This window comes from Drosophila hydei, unplaced genomic scaffold, assembly GCF_003285905.1.
Source record: "Drosophila hydei strain 15085-1641.00,03,60 unplaced genomic scaffold, DhydRS2 tig00000063-arrow-pilon, whole genome shotgun sequence".
NCBI lineage: Eukaryota > Metazoa > Arthropoda > Insecta > Diptera > Drosophilidae > Drosophila > Drosophila hydei.
Window position 1 is genome coordinate 2,994,249 of NW_022045657.1, and position 15,178 is coordinate 3,009,426.

The 15,178-nt window shown below is 38.0% G+C and overlaps 5 protein-coding genes across 5 annotated transcripts; all 5 read left to right on the forward strand.

Moving 5' to 3' along the window:
- The first annotated feature begins 1,906 nt into the window (after positions 1 to 1,906).
- On the forward strand, positions 1,907 to 4,075 carry LOC111604823. Its single transcript, XM_023323047.2, has 4 exons — positions 1,907 to 2,004; positions 2,335 to 2,551; positions 2,614 to 3,474; positions 3,539 to 4,075. Exons 2-4 carry the CDS (start codon positions 2,338 to 2,340, stop codon positions 3,724 to 3,726), a joined length of 1,263 nt encoding a protein of 420 aa, XP_023178815.2. The 5' UTR covers positions 1,907 to 2,004; positions 2,335 to 2,337; the 3' UTR covers positions 3,727 to 4,075.
- Positions 4,076 to 5,607: 1,532 nt separating this feature from the next.
- Positions 5,608 to 7,333, forward strand: LOC111604866. Its single transcript, XM_030222824.1, has 4 exons — positions 5,608 to 5,853; positions 5,912 to 6,414; positions 6,471 to 6,840; positions 6,904 to 7,333. Exons 1-4 carry the CDS (start codon positions 5,649 to 5,651, stop codon positions 7,113 to 7,115), a joined length of 1,290 nt encoding a protein of 429 aa, XP_030078684.1. The 5' UTR covers positions 5,608 to 5,648; the 3' UTR covers positions 7,116 to 7,333.
- Positions 7,334 to 8,469: 1,136 nt separating this feature from the next.
- Positions 8,470 to 10,084, forward strand: LOC111604867. The gene is made up of 4 exons (XM_030222823.1): positions 8,470 to 8,737; positions 8,796 to 9,298; positions 9,355 to 9,724; positions 9,788 to 10,084. Exons 1-4 carry the CDS (start codon positions 8,533 to 8,535, stop codon positions 9,997 to 9,999), a joined length of 1,290 nt encoding a protein of 429 aa, XP_030078683.1. The 5' UTR covers positions 8,470 to 8,532; the 3' UTR covers positions 10,000 to 10,084.
- Positions 10,085 to 10,333: 249 nt separating this feature from the next.
- On the forward strand, positions 10,334 to 12,285 carry LOC111604903. Its single transcript, XM_023323142.2, has 4 exons — positions 10,334 to 10,572; positions 11,085 to 11,587; positions 11,645 to 12,014; positions 12,074 to 12,285. The coding sequence occupies exons 1-4, from the start codon at positions 10,368 to 10,370 to the stop codon at positions 12,283 to 12,285; spliced, it is 1,290 nt and encodes a 429-aa protein (XP_023178910.2). The 5' UTR covers positions 10,334 to 10,367.
- A 999-nt stretch (positions 12,286 to 13,284) lies between these two features.
- LOC111604852 lies at positions 13,285 to 15,142 on the forward strand. The gene is made up of 4 exons (XM_023323085.2): positions 13,285 to 13,501; positions 13,595 to 14,091; positions 14,148 to 14,511; positions 14,573 to 15,142. The coding sequence occupies exons 1-4, from the start codon at positions 13,285 to 13,287 to the stop codon at positions 14,764 to 14,766; spliced, it is 1,272 nt and encodes a 423-aa protein (XP_023178853.1). The 3' UTR covers positions 14,767 to 15,142.
- Positions 15,143 to 15,178: the final 36 nt, after the last annotated feature.

Sequence of the window (15,178 nt, forward strand, 5' to 3'; positions counted from 1 at the left end):
CATCTATGCAATTACCATCGACTATGCTGAGCAAAAGCAATTTGCCAGAGGAAATATAATTTCCAATTAGTTACCAGACCTAGATACAGTTAATTGCTGTTTGGTTGCCCTCTAACAAGGATCACGGCAAGGCAAGAACAAATAATTAAAATATATATAATAATTATATAAAATATACAGTGCTTACCAGCAGCTATGCATCTCGATCCGGAATGCGTTACCGAGAAAGCTTACCAAGTATAGAACATATGTTCTGCATCTAAATGGATATTTATATATATCATAACATGCACCTAATATCAATTAATTACATCTGCTAGCGCACATTTTTATTTTTTTATGGAAACAATTTGTTTGCGCCGCTCGTCTAGAATTTCAATTAAAAACACGTAAGTGCATATTAGGTTACACTAGGGGAATTGCAACTGGATACAGCTTGAAGGTGCAGCGGCTTGAGAGGCATACGACTATTAATTACTCTACAAGTTCAATTAAATTGAATTTCAAGCACCACGCCAACGTCTTGATCAAGATCAAATCGGCAAATTATTATTTTCTACAATCGTTCACATACTTGAAACTTATGTATTTGTAATCTCGTCTGATAAAGCGCTAGGTGCGTTGCAAGTCGGGAATTCAGTCTTATTTATGGCGCTATTGCATCCATAAACTAGAACTTAAAATATAAAATCATGTATAGCACAGATATAGATATAAATACCAAATTTAGATAACTACGCACTTTGGAGCGGAGCAATTGGAAAATGACTTTTACATTTAGCGCACAGCTTTGGCAGCTGGATGGATCTGTGGACCTCCTCTATAGATTACCCAATTAAATATATATATTTATAAGTACCAATTGTGCAAAGCATAACAAGTGGATTTGGCATGACCTCGTGTCTCTAGACTAGCAACAAATCTAAAAATATATTTTTATATATATGTATACAGATCTATCATTCCTAAACTAATTTTCAGCCTAACATACAATTTAATACAAAATAAAATTAAAAATTTGCTTGAAGCACGCTATGTTTATTGAGCTTTTACATCTAAGCTGTATACAAAAACAAATAGTTAATGGCATTGCGCAAACAAACGGGCTTACAGCCTTAGCACTGACTTGGCTAGCTGTAACAATTAAACGATAATAACTGTGACCCTTGTCACATTGAATAATTACACCACGCTTTTCCTTATCAACAGATAAAAAGTCCAGTCGCGCTGCCAGCAAATAATTAGCAGATTCGGAAATATTGTACTCAAATGTGGAACACATTGGAAATGTTCATTGACATAAATGAGAGATGTTGGGAAAGTGTAGCAGTGCTCGAAGAAGAGAGACCCATTTGAAATGTAAATATTAAAAATAAACTACAATAATGGAAGATGCTTTCATTAGGCTGATCAAAAATGTGTAAACAATATATTTAAATATTTATATATATATTTGTTTATATATAAATGCGACATTCCTGTATTCTTGAGTGCCTGAGCAGTTTAAAAGTTTGTTATACCCATTTATTTGTTTTCATTAATACCAATTAATTTTGATGGTCCAAATGCGCAGCAACCACAAAAATCTTCGCACGCGACAAGTTGATAAAGCTGGGTGAATGAAGTTGATTATGAGGTCCCGCGGTAGGCCCCGCCTCGACCCTGAGCGTTGTTCCACCCACACATATCGTAGTTTGCTAAAATTTAAATCAATTACAACGATTCCATATATTTAGTACTAACAGTTTGGCATAGTTAATTACTTATTATATGTTTACTGCTAGGCACACAGTCACATATGTTTATATACATATATATATATATATATACAATCATTTTCACACACAACCAGTTTGCTCTATGAACGGACCCCGATACTCGGGCAGTACGTTTGATGTTCGGCAACGAGCAATCAGTATTTGTTTTGCGTTCGAATACGCTAGACCTTTGTTTCTGACTATTTTTCGTCTGGGATTATAATTCTGTCTATAGAGCTCAACTGCCGTACGTATTTGCAATTATATGTGCACATATAGATCGTGGGAATTATAATAAACTCGTACTTTCTGAGAGATCGATGTAAATCTGTTCAATTAAATTACTAATTGTAGCTATATTATATCATCTTATATATTATATTATTCGTAAGGCAAATGTGATCTTTGACCTTTGAAGAGATTTGTATTTCAGATTATTGATAAACGAAAAACTAAGTCACATGATGTAACTCAAATAATCACGGACATCGCTAATATGATCTTAAATAACTAATACAACGATCGCTGATTAGGACAAGTTCAATATTTATATTTTCTCTCTGCCTCACTCTTATAGAAAATGTCACCTAATACCGATTCAGAGGAGCCTTTTAATCCGAATGAGTTTCTCGCAATACCGAAATGGATAAATGAGGAGTATTTTCGACCCATCATTGAGCAAGATGTGACAGACTTTGCCAGCATCAAAAACTTTAAGCCCGTTGCAGCAACTCAGCCAGGTGAAAACTATACGTCGATTATGGTGCGTGTCATCATAGACATCGAGCTCAAAGGTTGGTCCGCTTACTTTCTCCGTTGCCAAGCAAACTCAAACTCAAACTGTTCTCTTTCACAGATGGCACTGAGCAGAAAGTATCGTACATATTGAAGACTATGCTGGACGTAGGAAAGGGAGGTGCTTTTGTGAATGAGATGAACTTGTTTCCAAAAGAGACCGAGATGTACCGGTTGCATATACCGAGCTACATTAAGCTCTACAAAGAAGCGGGCATCGACATTGAGTTAGCACCGAAGTGCTTACATGTCGAAGAGACTCCAGAGCGCATAACCCTTGTCCTGGAGGATCTAAAGCGCCAGCACTTTTATAATGTAGATCGCCTCAAGGGATTGGATCTGCCTCACATGCAACGGGTGCTACGCAAATTGGCGGAGCTGCATGCAGCCTCAGCTGTTAAATATGAACAAAGCGGACCCTTCGCCCAGATGTACTACGAATCATTCTATAAGGAGAGCAATCGTGCCATTTTCGAGCAATTGGGCGAAATGCGTCTGAAGCAGTATTTCAAGGCTATGAGGGAATGGCAGCTGCCGGATGTTGAGAAATATATTTCGAATACACCTTCTCCAATGGAAATGTTTGAGGAATCACTTCATCTGAATAAGGTGGACGAAACTGAGTTCAATTGCCTAAATCATGGAGATCTTTGGTGCAATAACATAATGTTCGCTGATGAGGGACCCGTCGAGCGCACCCTATTTGTGGACTTGCAGGTGGGCAAGTGGGGATCACCTGCACAGGATCTTTGGTACTTAATAACGACCTCGGCATCACTTGACATCAAGGTCAAGGAATTCGATTATTTCATTAGTTTCTATCACCAACGTTTAGTGGAATGTCTAAAACTGCTGAAGTACTCAAAACACATTCCCTCGCTGAAGGAGTTGCACATCATGATGTTGAAATACGGCAAGTGGGGTAAGTTGGCCAATCAATTCAGATCAATCAACCAAATAAAATTGAATTTCCATTTTGTTCCCAGGCCCAGTCACAGCGAACGGCGTACTGGTTGCGATAGTCCTGCCCTCCGATAAGGATTCCAGTATCGATATGATGATGACGCCGGGACCAGAAGGCGACGCTTTTCGCTATAAGACCTTCATCAATCCCTACTATGTGAAGGCTATGCTCCAGCTGTTTCCGTTCTTTGCCAATAAGGGCTTACTTTAGCAACATTGGCAGTATACAATTTGTGTTTTTTTATCATTTCGATATGCTGGTGATACTACATCTAAAACTAAAATACAACCACTTCCTGTATATTTCGACAGTCATTCCATAGTAAAATTTATCAGTATATATCTGTTTTTAACCAATGCCAAACGCACCTTTTTAAACTAATACTCACCATGACTCGCAGAAACGGGCACGATGACTAATTTGTGTTTAATTGAGGTGCTACATAATTGCAGCTTGAATACCCTATTCGTGACTAGATGTTTAAGATTGACTCCATTTGTACAGACATTTTTATAGGAAAGAAAAAAACTTACCAATAAATGGCAAAGGCAAGATTCAAATGAACACTCACTTCTATTTTTAATTCTATTTTGGCCAACAATAATAGTGATAAATAAATTTATTTTTATTATGATTACTATTATTAATATTATCAGGATTATTTCAGATCAATTGATAACTAAAATCTCTCGAGTTATATCATTGAGTATTTTCACAAATTATGTTTGATTTGTTAGTTAACTTATGACGTCAATTGGCACACGTTGCTTTAAACAAATGAGTTGAATAATTTATTCCGAAACATTTTCAGCATTCAGCATTCTCAGCTTCAAAATGCCAACAACACATTATGCAAAACATATTACGCCGTATTTTAGTGGTAAATCGTAAATAGAAAACATACATAAATTAGTATTAGTAAATTAGTATTCAGCTATGTCTGAAATTGAAGTCTAAGATTTAAAAAAATTATTTGCTATTCAAATGGAATCAGGGGTCAGTAGTCATATGTCTGCTAATTACTTTATAATTACCTAAAGTCGATGTGTGCACTTATACTATTAATAGATTGAAGATCATAAAGGTCGTCCAAGCAAAACCTCGCCTTTCGACAGTCTACCTGGTTCTGGCTTGGCACATTCAGATCTTGCTCGGCCAGAAGACTTGTGTGCATGTTTGGACTTGTTTATTTTAGAGTATAATTAAGCAAAGAGAGGAATTTCGTTAACTGTAAGAGTAACGCTTAACTTTCGAAAAAACTTTCACATTCACACTGTAGGTACATGTGAATGTGTATATTTTTATATGTTTATGATATATTTCTAAACTATTTCTAAAAATACAATGAATCTATATCATTTTTGTCATCCTGAGTTAAATGTTTGCTTATTTATTTCATCATTAGAACAGTGGTTTCAAGCAAATCAGATTCAAGGTGTGCCACCAATCACCTAAAATTTTCTTCAATGGAAGCATGACTTGAGAGTTTTTATTAAAAAGTTATACACACACACTTTGTGAGTATAAGTGTGTGTGTATAACTTTTTAATAAACACTTTTAATAACACAGCAAATTCTTAAAATAAAAAATAAAATTAAACATTATATAAAACATTGATAATCGTTAACAAAATGATATCAATAGCATTTAGATCAGCAGCAGATAATTAAAAATATATATCAAAAACAATAGTATTGTGTCACTATTAACACTACAAAATGTATTTATATTCCAACTGATAAGCACGAACTTTGAAGATAAGAACCACATTTCGCACGCCGATGTTTCAATGCACTCTTAGACAGTTAACTTTAATATATATATATATATATACATATAGAAATACAAGGGACAGAAAAAGGACAGCTATGATTCCTGTAGTCATTTTATGATCTACATTTTTAAATTTATACTGCTGAAGTATCTGTGAATTTAATTGTAATACTTATATAATTATAGAAAATAAAAACTATTAGGTTACATATTTACTAACAAATTTGCAATAGCCTCTCTAAGAGTATCGAAAACAAAATTTAACAGCTTTCAACATTTCGTAGCAAGTTTCGTAAAAGCTTGCGGACAGTACTCAATTAGACTCTTTGTACATCAGTCGTGTTGAATTCTTGTGAAGATGTCACAGTCAAACGGAATAGTTAATCCAAACGAGCATTTGAGCATTCCCGAATGGATCACTGAAAAGTATTTCCAAACAGTCCTCGAGAAGGACGAGCCGGATCATGTGAAAGTATTGAAATTCACACCCGTGGCAGCTATACCGCCCGGCGAGAACTTCACCTCCATAATGCTGCGTATCTATATCGAACTCGAAATGAAGGGTAAGACACAAAAGCATTCTGTTAAATAACAAATTACATTTTGAAATCATATTAATAGATGGCAGCACAAAGACAAAAACCTACGTCTTCAAGACAATGCTGCCCAACGAAAAGGGCGGATCTGATATTGAGTTGTTTGGTCTGTTCCCCAAGGAGCTGAAGATGTACCAGAAGTATCTCCCCGCCTTTGAGGCACTCTATAAGGCAGCCGGCGAAGACATCCAATTAGCTCCCAAGTGTCTACATACTGAGCAACGAGAGGGATGCATCCACTTCATATTCGAAGACCTGAGCACCAGGAAATTCCAGAATGTTGATCGCTTGAAGGGCTTGGACATGGCTCACATGACTAGAGCCCTCCACAAACTGGCGGAGTTCCATGCAGCGAGCAGCGTGTATGAAGAACAAAATGGTCCCTACCCAGATGAATTTCTTGAGGGATTCGTTTCACTTAAAACTGAAAAGTTCTCCAAAGACGGCTTTAAGCTGAAGGAGAAGTCTTTTAAAAAGTCTATGGCAACATGGGGCATGAAGGATGCCGAAAAATATATAAAAAGTTTTGTAAGTACAATACTCAATTATTATAAAAGGTATAAATAACCCATTGGCAACTACAGCCTTCTGTAGATGAGTATTGGGCTATGTCCGCCAGCACTCTGGACGCTGACCCTCTGGATTTTAATACGTTAACCCATGGTGATTTCTGGTCAAGTAATTTCATGTGTAATTATTTGTCCAATGGGGCAATCGATCAACTAATTCTGGTCGATTTTCAAATCTGCAAATGGGGAAGTCCAGCGATGGATCTTTTATTTTTTATTACAATTTCCGCTGCAAAGGATATTCGTATCAAGGAATTCGATCAGTTCATCTGCATCTATTGGGAGCGGTTAATAGAGTGTCTAAAGCTCCTGAAGTACCAAAAGCCGTTGCCCAAGTTAAGAGATCTACACGCATCTCTCTATAAAAAACAAAACTCTTTCTATGGTAAAACTTGAACGAGATTTTCTTAAGGAGTCCGGATAAAAATTTGTTTCTTCTACTCCATAGCCTTCTTTGCTGTCTTCAACCACCTGTGCTTAATTATGTTTCCCTCTGATAAGGACAGCAATCTACATAGCCTGACGGCCGAAACCGAAGAAGGCGAAAATTGGCGACTTCGTGTTGCCTCCAATCCTACTTATGCCAATGTGATGAAGGACTTGTATCCATTTTTCTATAACCGCGGATTGTTCAACTTTGATGATTATAAAACCGAATGAGGTTGAATAAAAACGATGTTAGTAGACCGTAAAGGCTTATCTATTAAGCACTTGTTGTCTAATCACGATCTTCACAAAAATCATCTTGTGCAGGCAATGAATAGCTGCTCTTCATATGATATTTGAATTAGGTAATGTGTTTGACTTATAATTTACAAGTTAGTAAGTAAACTTGAGCTTAGTCACTTTATCGAGGGAGTCAAACAAATCAACAGTTTGAGTAAATTGAAGTGAAATGTTTTGATTAAAAGCTATTTAAATCAACTAATCATGCTGACGTAACAAATTCTTCAAGCGGGAACTGATAAATAAACAGGTTAAAAAGGTTTAGTCAGGACAAGGAGTTATGAGCATTAGAATAGAAATGCGAAGACTTAAAATGTTCGGTAAAGGACTGTTCCTTGCATAATTTGAACTCGCAACTCCTTAATTCAATAGTCTGTCAGAATAAATTGCATTTGTATGCTTTCGAGGCGGCAAATAAAAAAGTTTGGATTTAAAAAATAGAGCAAAGCTGAGATCTGACAATTCAAAAACAAATCGAGAATCTTGCCAATTGGCTGAAATTTTATTTAATTTTTTTTGGGGTAATTTTAAGGATTTTTATATGATCTACATATTCTATTATCAAAAATGTAATTAAAATGAAAACTGTATAAAATATACATCTAACTAAGTGGAAAGTTTGGAGACTCTTGCTCACGTCATACGATATATATTTTAATAACTGAGCTTCAATATCGTTTTTAATCGATTACATTGAAACGGGAATAGCTATTGATAATGAAAAATTGATTTAACTCGAATAAATTGAATCGATGCTTTCATACATCTACACAAGACAATGGATGGGCAGATGGACAGGGCTAAATCGACTCAGCTCATGCATACTTTATGGAATCTTCCATGCATGCTTCTACTTGTTACATACATTCTTACAAACCCATATACCCTGGATTCCAACTATTCAGGCAATAAGAGTAGATATATACATATAAAACATTACAAAAAGCACGTTCATTTATAATAAACTACTGATAAGCGAAAAGTTTTTAGCTGATAACATTACTCCCCACGCAGACACTTGGACGCTCTTATTCACATATGATATTAAAGTAATTTGTATTGATTATTGTACAATAACATATAGTTACGATTTAGATATAGTTATATAATCCTATAAATGTATGACAAAGCGTAAATATGGGATTAATATTCCTATATGATACATATGCTTTGTATATATATTTATGTGTGTACTACATCTTCTTTGTGTTACATATTTACTAGCAAATTTAAAATACCCCTTGGAAAGGCCATCAAAAGCTAATAACATGTTGACGCAAGCGTCTCAACAGCACGCGCACAGTACCCGACTAGACTTTTTCTAGATCAGTCGTGTTGAATAATTGTGAAGATGTCACAGTCAAACGGAATAGTTAATCCAAACGAGCATTTGAGCATTCCCGAATGGATCACTGAAAAGTATTTCCAAACAGTCCTCGATAAGGACGAGCCGGACCATGTAAAAGTATTGAAATTCACACCCGTGGCAGCTATACCGCCCGGCGAGAACTTCACCTCCATAATGCTGCGTATCTATATCGAACTCGAAATGAAGGGTAAGACACAAAAGCATTCTGTTAAATAACAAATTACATTTTGAAATCATATTAATAGATGGCAGCACAAAGACAAAAACCTACATCTTCAAGACAATGCTGCCCAACGAAAAGGGCGGATCTGATATTGAGTTGTTTGGTCTGTTCCCCAAGGAGCTGAAGATGTACCAGAAGTATCTCCCCGCCTTCGAGGCCCTATATAAGGCAGCCGGCGAAGACATCCAATTAGCTCCCAAGTGTCTACATACTGAGCAACGAGAGGGATGCATCCACTTCATATTCGAAGATCTGAGCACCAGGAAATTCCAGAATGTTGATCGATTGAAGGGCCTGGACATGGCTCACATGACTAGAGCCCTCCACAAACTGGCGGAGTTCCATGCAGCGAGCAGCGTGTATGAAGAACAAAATGGTCCCTACCCAGATGAATTTCTTGAGGGATTCGTTTCACTTAAAACTGAAAAGTTCTCCAAAGACGGCTTTAAGCTGAAGGAGAAGTCTTTTAAAAAGTCTATGGCAACATGGGGCATGAAGGATGCCGAAAAATATATTAAAAGTTTTGTAAGTACAATACTCAATTATTATAAAAGGTATAAATAACCCATTGGCAACTACAGCCTTCTGTAGATGAGTATTGGGCTATGTCCGCCAGCACTCTGGACGCTGACCCTCTGGATTTCAATACGTTAACCCATGGTGATTTCTGGTCAAGTAATTTCATGTGTAATTATTTGTCCAATGGGGCAATCGATCAACTAATTCTGGTCGATTTTCAAATCTGCAAATGGGGAAGTCCAGCGATGGATCTTTTATTTTTTATTACAATTTCCGCTGCAAAGGATATTCGTATCAAGGAATTCGATCAGTTCATCTGCATCTATTGGGAGCGGTTAATAGAGTGTCTAAAGCTCCTGAAGTACCAAAAGCCGTTGCCCAAGTTAAGAGATCTACACGCATCTCTCTATAAAAAACAAAACTCTTTCTATGGTAAGACTTAAACGAGATTTTCTCAAGTGGTTACGATAAAAAATGCTCCTCTCTTTTATACAGCCTTCTTTGCTGTCTTCAATCACTTGCCCGTATTGCTCTTTCCCACCGATAAGGATTGCAACATCCATAGCTTGATGGCCGACACCGAAGACGGCGAGAAGTTGCGACTGCGTGTTACTTCTAATCCTAGTTATGGCAATGTGATGAAGGACTTGTATCCATTTTTTTACAATCGCGGATTGCTTAATTTTGATGATTACAAAACGGAATGAGGTTGAATAATAAAGATGTTAGTGTACAGAATAATTTATCTTTAAGATGCTTGTCTTATCACGATCTTTAATAAAACATCCTATGCGGCAAATTTATAGGTCAGGTGTTTTACCTATGCTTATCTAGTAAGTAAAGTAAAAAAAAAAAAAAGTAAATGTCGAAGACGTCTTCTTCTATTCATTACACATGTAAAATATGGAAATAATGAGCATTCGCCTTCGCAAAATGTGCAGCTTTTAAATTGCGAACTTTTTCAAACAAAGTGAGCGACTGTAGTGAACGACGTCTGCTTCTCAGAGCTTTCCAAAACATGTGGCCAGTGCCTAACTAAGCTCACTGCGAAACAGTTGTGCTGTATTTTGACCGAATGGCGCTATCACACGAAAGAGTAAATCCAAACGAGCATTTGAGCATTCCCGAATGGATCACTGAAAAGTATTTCCAAACAGTCCTCGATAAGGACGAGCCGGACCATGTGAAAGTATTGAAATTCACACCCGTGGCAGCTATACCGCCCGGCGAGAACTTCACCTCCATAATGCTGCGCATATACATTGACCTAGAAATGAAAGGTAATAAATATATAAGCGAAAGTGCACAGATGGGGAGTACATGACTATAAAATACCGTAAGCGATATGCTGAGTTGACGCTTCAAGCATTCCAGATTCCAGATTAGACGCAAAGACTCCTTACCTCTTATTTTACCCATTGATCCACACTATAGGAAATGAGTTTAAGTATCTTCGATATTAGGTGTCCGATAATTGTGAATTTGTTCTAAATGATTAACCAGACACCAAATAATTATTGCATTTAGGGACTTAAATAAATAAAAATAAATTTAAGCATGTTAAGCTAAAGCACTTATAGTTTCTGAGGTCGACGATTTTATTCAGATGGGCAAAGAGTTTGGCAACCAAGCGAAGACGCTGAAAGACATGGCTAGATCAACTTAGGTGAAAGGAAATTAAATTAAAATCGAATTTGTATAGTGTTACACCAACCTTTTACAAGCTTAAAATGTGTACAGGGTATACAAATAAAGATTGTGTTAAAATAAAACTTATGAAAAATATTACTAGATGCCAGCACAAAAACAAAAACTTATATCCTCAAGACAATGCTGCCCCGCGAACAGGGCGGAGCTGAAATCGAGTTGCTTGGTATGTTCCCAAAGGAACAGAAAATGTACGAAACATATCTGCCCGCCTTCGAGGCGCTCTATAAGGCAGCCGGCGAAGACATCCAAATAGCTCCCAAGTGTCTGCATACGGAGCAACGCGAGGGATGCATCCACTTCATATTCGAAGATCTGAGCACCAGGAAATTCCAGAATGTTGATCGATTAAAGGGCTTGGACATGGCTCACATGACTAGAGCCCTCCACAAACTGGCGGAGTTCCATGCAGCGGGCAGCGTATATGAAGAACAAAATGGTCCCTACTCAAGCGAGTTCCTTGAGGGATATATTGCACTAAAGAGCGAAAAGTTCACGAAACAAGGTTTTCAACTGAGAGAGAGATCCTTTAAAAAGTCTATGGCTACATGGGGCATGAAGGATGCCGAAAAATATATTAAAGACTTTGTAAGTATCAAAGTTAATTATCATTAAAAGTAGAAACAACCAATTTGCAAATTACAGCCTTCTTTAGACCAGTATTGGGCCATGTGTAGCAAGAGTCTGGATGTGGATCCGTTTGATTTCAATACCTTGGCTCATGGCGACTTCTGGTCAAGCAATTTGATGTCTAATTATTTTCCAGATGGGAATATAGATCAGCTGATATTGGTTGATTTTCAGAACTGTGCATGGGGCAGTCCAGCCTTGGATCTGTTATTCTTTATCACATTAACCGCAGCTTGTGATATTCGTATCAAGGAATTCGATCAGTTCATCTGCATCTATTGGGAGCGTTTAACTGAGTGTCTAAAGCTATTGAAGTATCAGAAGCCATTGATCAAGTTACGGGATCTACAAGCTTCTCTCTATAAGAAGTACAATTCCTTTTACGGTAATAGACGTGGACTTTTCCCTAAAGCTGTCATCCCATCTTTCTTTCTTTCTGTGTAGCTTTCTTTGCTCTCTTCAATCACCTGCCCGTGATTCTCTTTCCCAGCAATAAGGACAGCAATCTACACTGCCTGATGTCTGACACCGAAGAAGGCGAAAACTTACGACTGCGGCTTACCTCCAATCCCATTTATGGTAATGTGATGAAGGACTTGTATCCATTTTTCTACAATCGCGGCTTGTTCAATTTTAATGATTATGAAACTGAATGAATGTCAATAAAAGTAACAATTATTTGCTAAATATACTTTAACCATTGCGTACTCGTTGTCTTATCACGCTTTGCACATAAGTTCAGCTACCTTTTAAAAATACATAGACGAAAGATAAAGTAAATTTACCTAAAAGCAAAGGTACAAAAACCCATTGGACATAAGCACATGGGCGCAAAAAGTCAAAGATGCCAAGGATCTTGAGGAATAGAAGGAATCTTCAAAGAGAAGGCATTTAGGAAAGTTATACATATATATATATATATTACTTATAACATTAGACGCAACCCTCGACAATTAACTGGAATGAAAAATGTGAGTTAATTGAGTGCAGTTTGAACTAGTTACGCATTGCATCTTTTCAATGAAGACCGTAGAAAAAATGCATACAAATCGATCTACATCTATAATATATATATATATAAATATACATATATATATATCTGTTATATATATATGTATATATTTATATGTATGTTACAACTATAGAAACATTTGTGGTAGCTAGAAAACTATTTAGTTAAGTGCAGTCTAACAGACAACAGTTCTGTTGAGAGATAATTTAATGAACGGGGTGCGAAATATATACTCACATATATATACAATATACGTAATAATGTGATCATCAAGCGGTGATGAATTGCCGTGTAAACAAATACATCGTTTGACAATATAACTCATGTTAGCAGGTGTCTCTCTTGTTGGCTCTCTTGTGCTCTAGACTCATATGGTTGACACTTGACGAACCGGTTAAGCTGAGCAAGGAGAACCCGTTTAGTGAGCAATGCCTGATAAGATTTCCAGAGCGTCCAATCTCACCTGCCTTGGATCGGACTGGAACACCTACACTAGGCGTTCTAACATACTATGCGTGCTACGTAGACCTGCCAAAGAAACCGAAACAGGGGCCTGAAAAATCATGATTGATAAGAACAGAAACAGTTGCGACTCGCTGTTCGGAGCGTACAGAACAATATCTCGCCCAGTTGCTCACTCAGAATGCCCGATAACAGCAACAAATTCTGCGAATCGAATCATGTATGCATTCAAATACCTAGCTGGATCAATGGGTCGTATTTTAAGAAGTTGCTAAAACGTGAGCTAAGTGATTTTCGCAAGATATTGAATCTCTCGATAATACCGGCCTCGCCACCTGGCGAATGCGAAAGCTACACCTCGCTGCTAATGCGCATTATCATCGACATTGAAATGAAAGGTGAGCCTAAGGTAATACGGTAGACAGACAATGTCGCTGACCTAATAACTGCGCTATGCATCCGACATGGCTCTCCTATATGTGTCTATATAGATGGCTTCACCCAGCAAAAGTCGTATATTATGAAAACTATGCTGTCGGATGCGGCAGGCGTTGGATTTGTGAACACTCTGAACATCTTTCCCAAGGAGAAGCAGATGTATGAGCTAATACTGCCACAGCTGGAGCAGCTCTATCAGGAGCAGGGCAGAACTGTTAAATTCGCACCCAAATGCCACTGGATGGAGAATGTGAATGGCCGCATCTCGTTGATACTAGAAGACCTGAGGACTAAAAAGTTTAGCAATATCAACCGACTCAAGGGCTTCAATATGAAGCAGATGCAACGCGTGCTGGAGAAACTGGCCGAGTTCCATGCGGCCAGCGCGGTCTGGCATCAGCGCAATGGTCCATATCCGGAGGATTTCGAACGTATCTATCTGCCAGCCAATTATCACAAATCCAAGTCGTATCAGGCACGCATACAGAGCTATAAGATGGCCATGGCCAGCTGGGGCTTCGCCAATGCCGAGACCTACATGAGCCGCTTAGTAAGTACATTTGAAATCCAACTGCGCTCCATAATATACCCTGCATTTATGTGTAGCCCACAGCGGATCAATTTGTGCAATCGGCAGCGCGTTGCTTCAACAACGATCCACAAGAATTTCAAGTACTTAATCATGGCGATTTCTGGTCTGGCAATATTTTGCTGAGCAGCACTTTGGCTTGTGATATCAACGAGATACGTTTTGTGGACTTTCAGCGCTGCAAGTGGGGCAGTCCCGCCCAAGATCTATGGGAGCTGATCATCTGCTCGGCGCATCACAGTCTGCGGATCAAGCAATTCGATTGCTTTGTTCGCATATATCACACACATCTGATACAATGCCTCAAGCTACTCAACTACGCCAAGCCACTGCCCCTCCTCAGAGAGCTGCATATGAGCATGCTCCGGCATGGCTTCTGGGGTGAGTTCACTTGCGAACTAGTTCCGATCGGGAATAGTCAAAACAATGATCTCCTTCCTAGGCTACTTTACCACGTTTATGCACCTGGTGCTCATTTTGCTACCCGTGGACAAGGATGCAAGTCTGCCCAAGCTAATGTTGCCGGGCGAGGAGGGCGATCGCTGTCGTGCCAAGGTCTACACGAATCCCTTGTATGTGCGGGCCGCCCTGAGCATCTTTCCGTTTCTGCAGAGGCGTGGCCTGTTAGAGTTTTAGTCAGTTCCAATTTCTATTTACTTAACCACGTCTTGACGAATTTTCCCTATCTGTAAATATATATTTATATGTGTGTCAAGAAGTCACTTTTTGACTATCTTGCAAGATTTATCTTTTGTTTAGCTGCGACAAAGCCTGTTGAATATTTTATCTCGCAGAACACAAAAACAGAAAACAACTGAGCATGATGCCAAGAGGCCTACTCGGCTACCGTATTCTCTGCAATTATAAATTATGAGTATAAGAGCTGTAATATAAAGTATCAAATATGTTCAGCTGCAAGTGCTTTTTAATCATATAGTTTTTATTTTTAGATACCTCAATATTTCCTAATGTTGTGGTACACCTATTTGCAGGGTATTTTGTAGCTTATATGCAGTCAAGTACTTGTTCCTTATTTGTTTATCTCGTT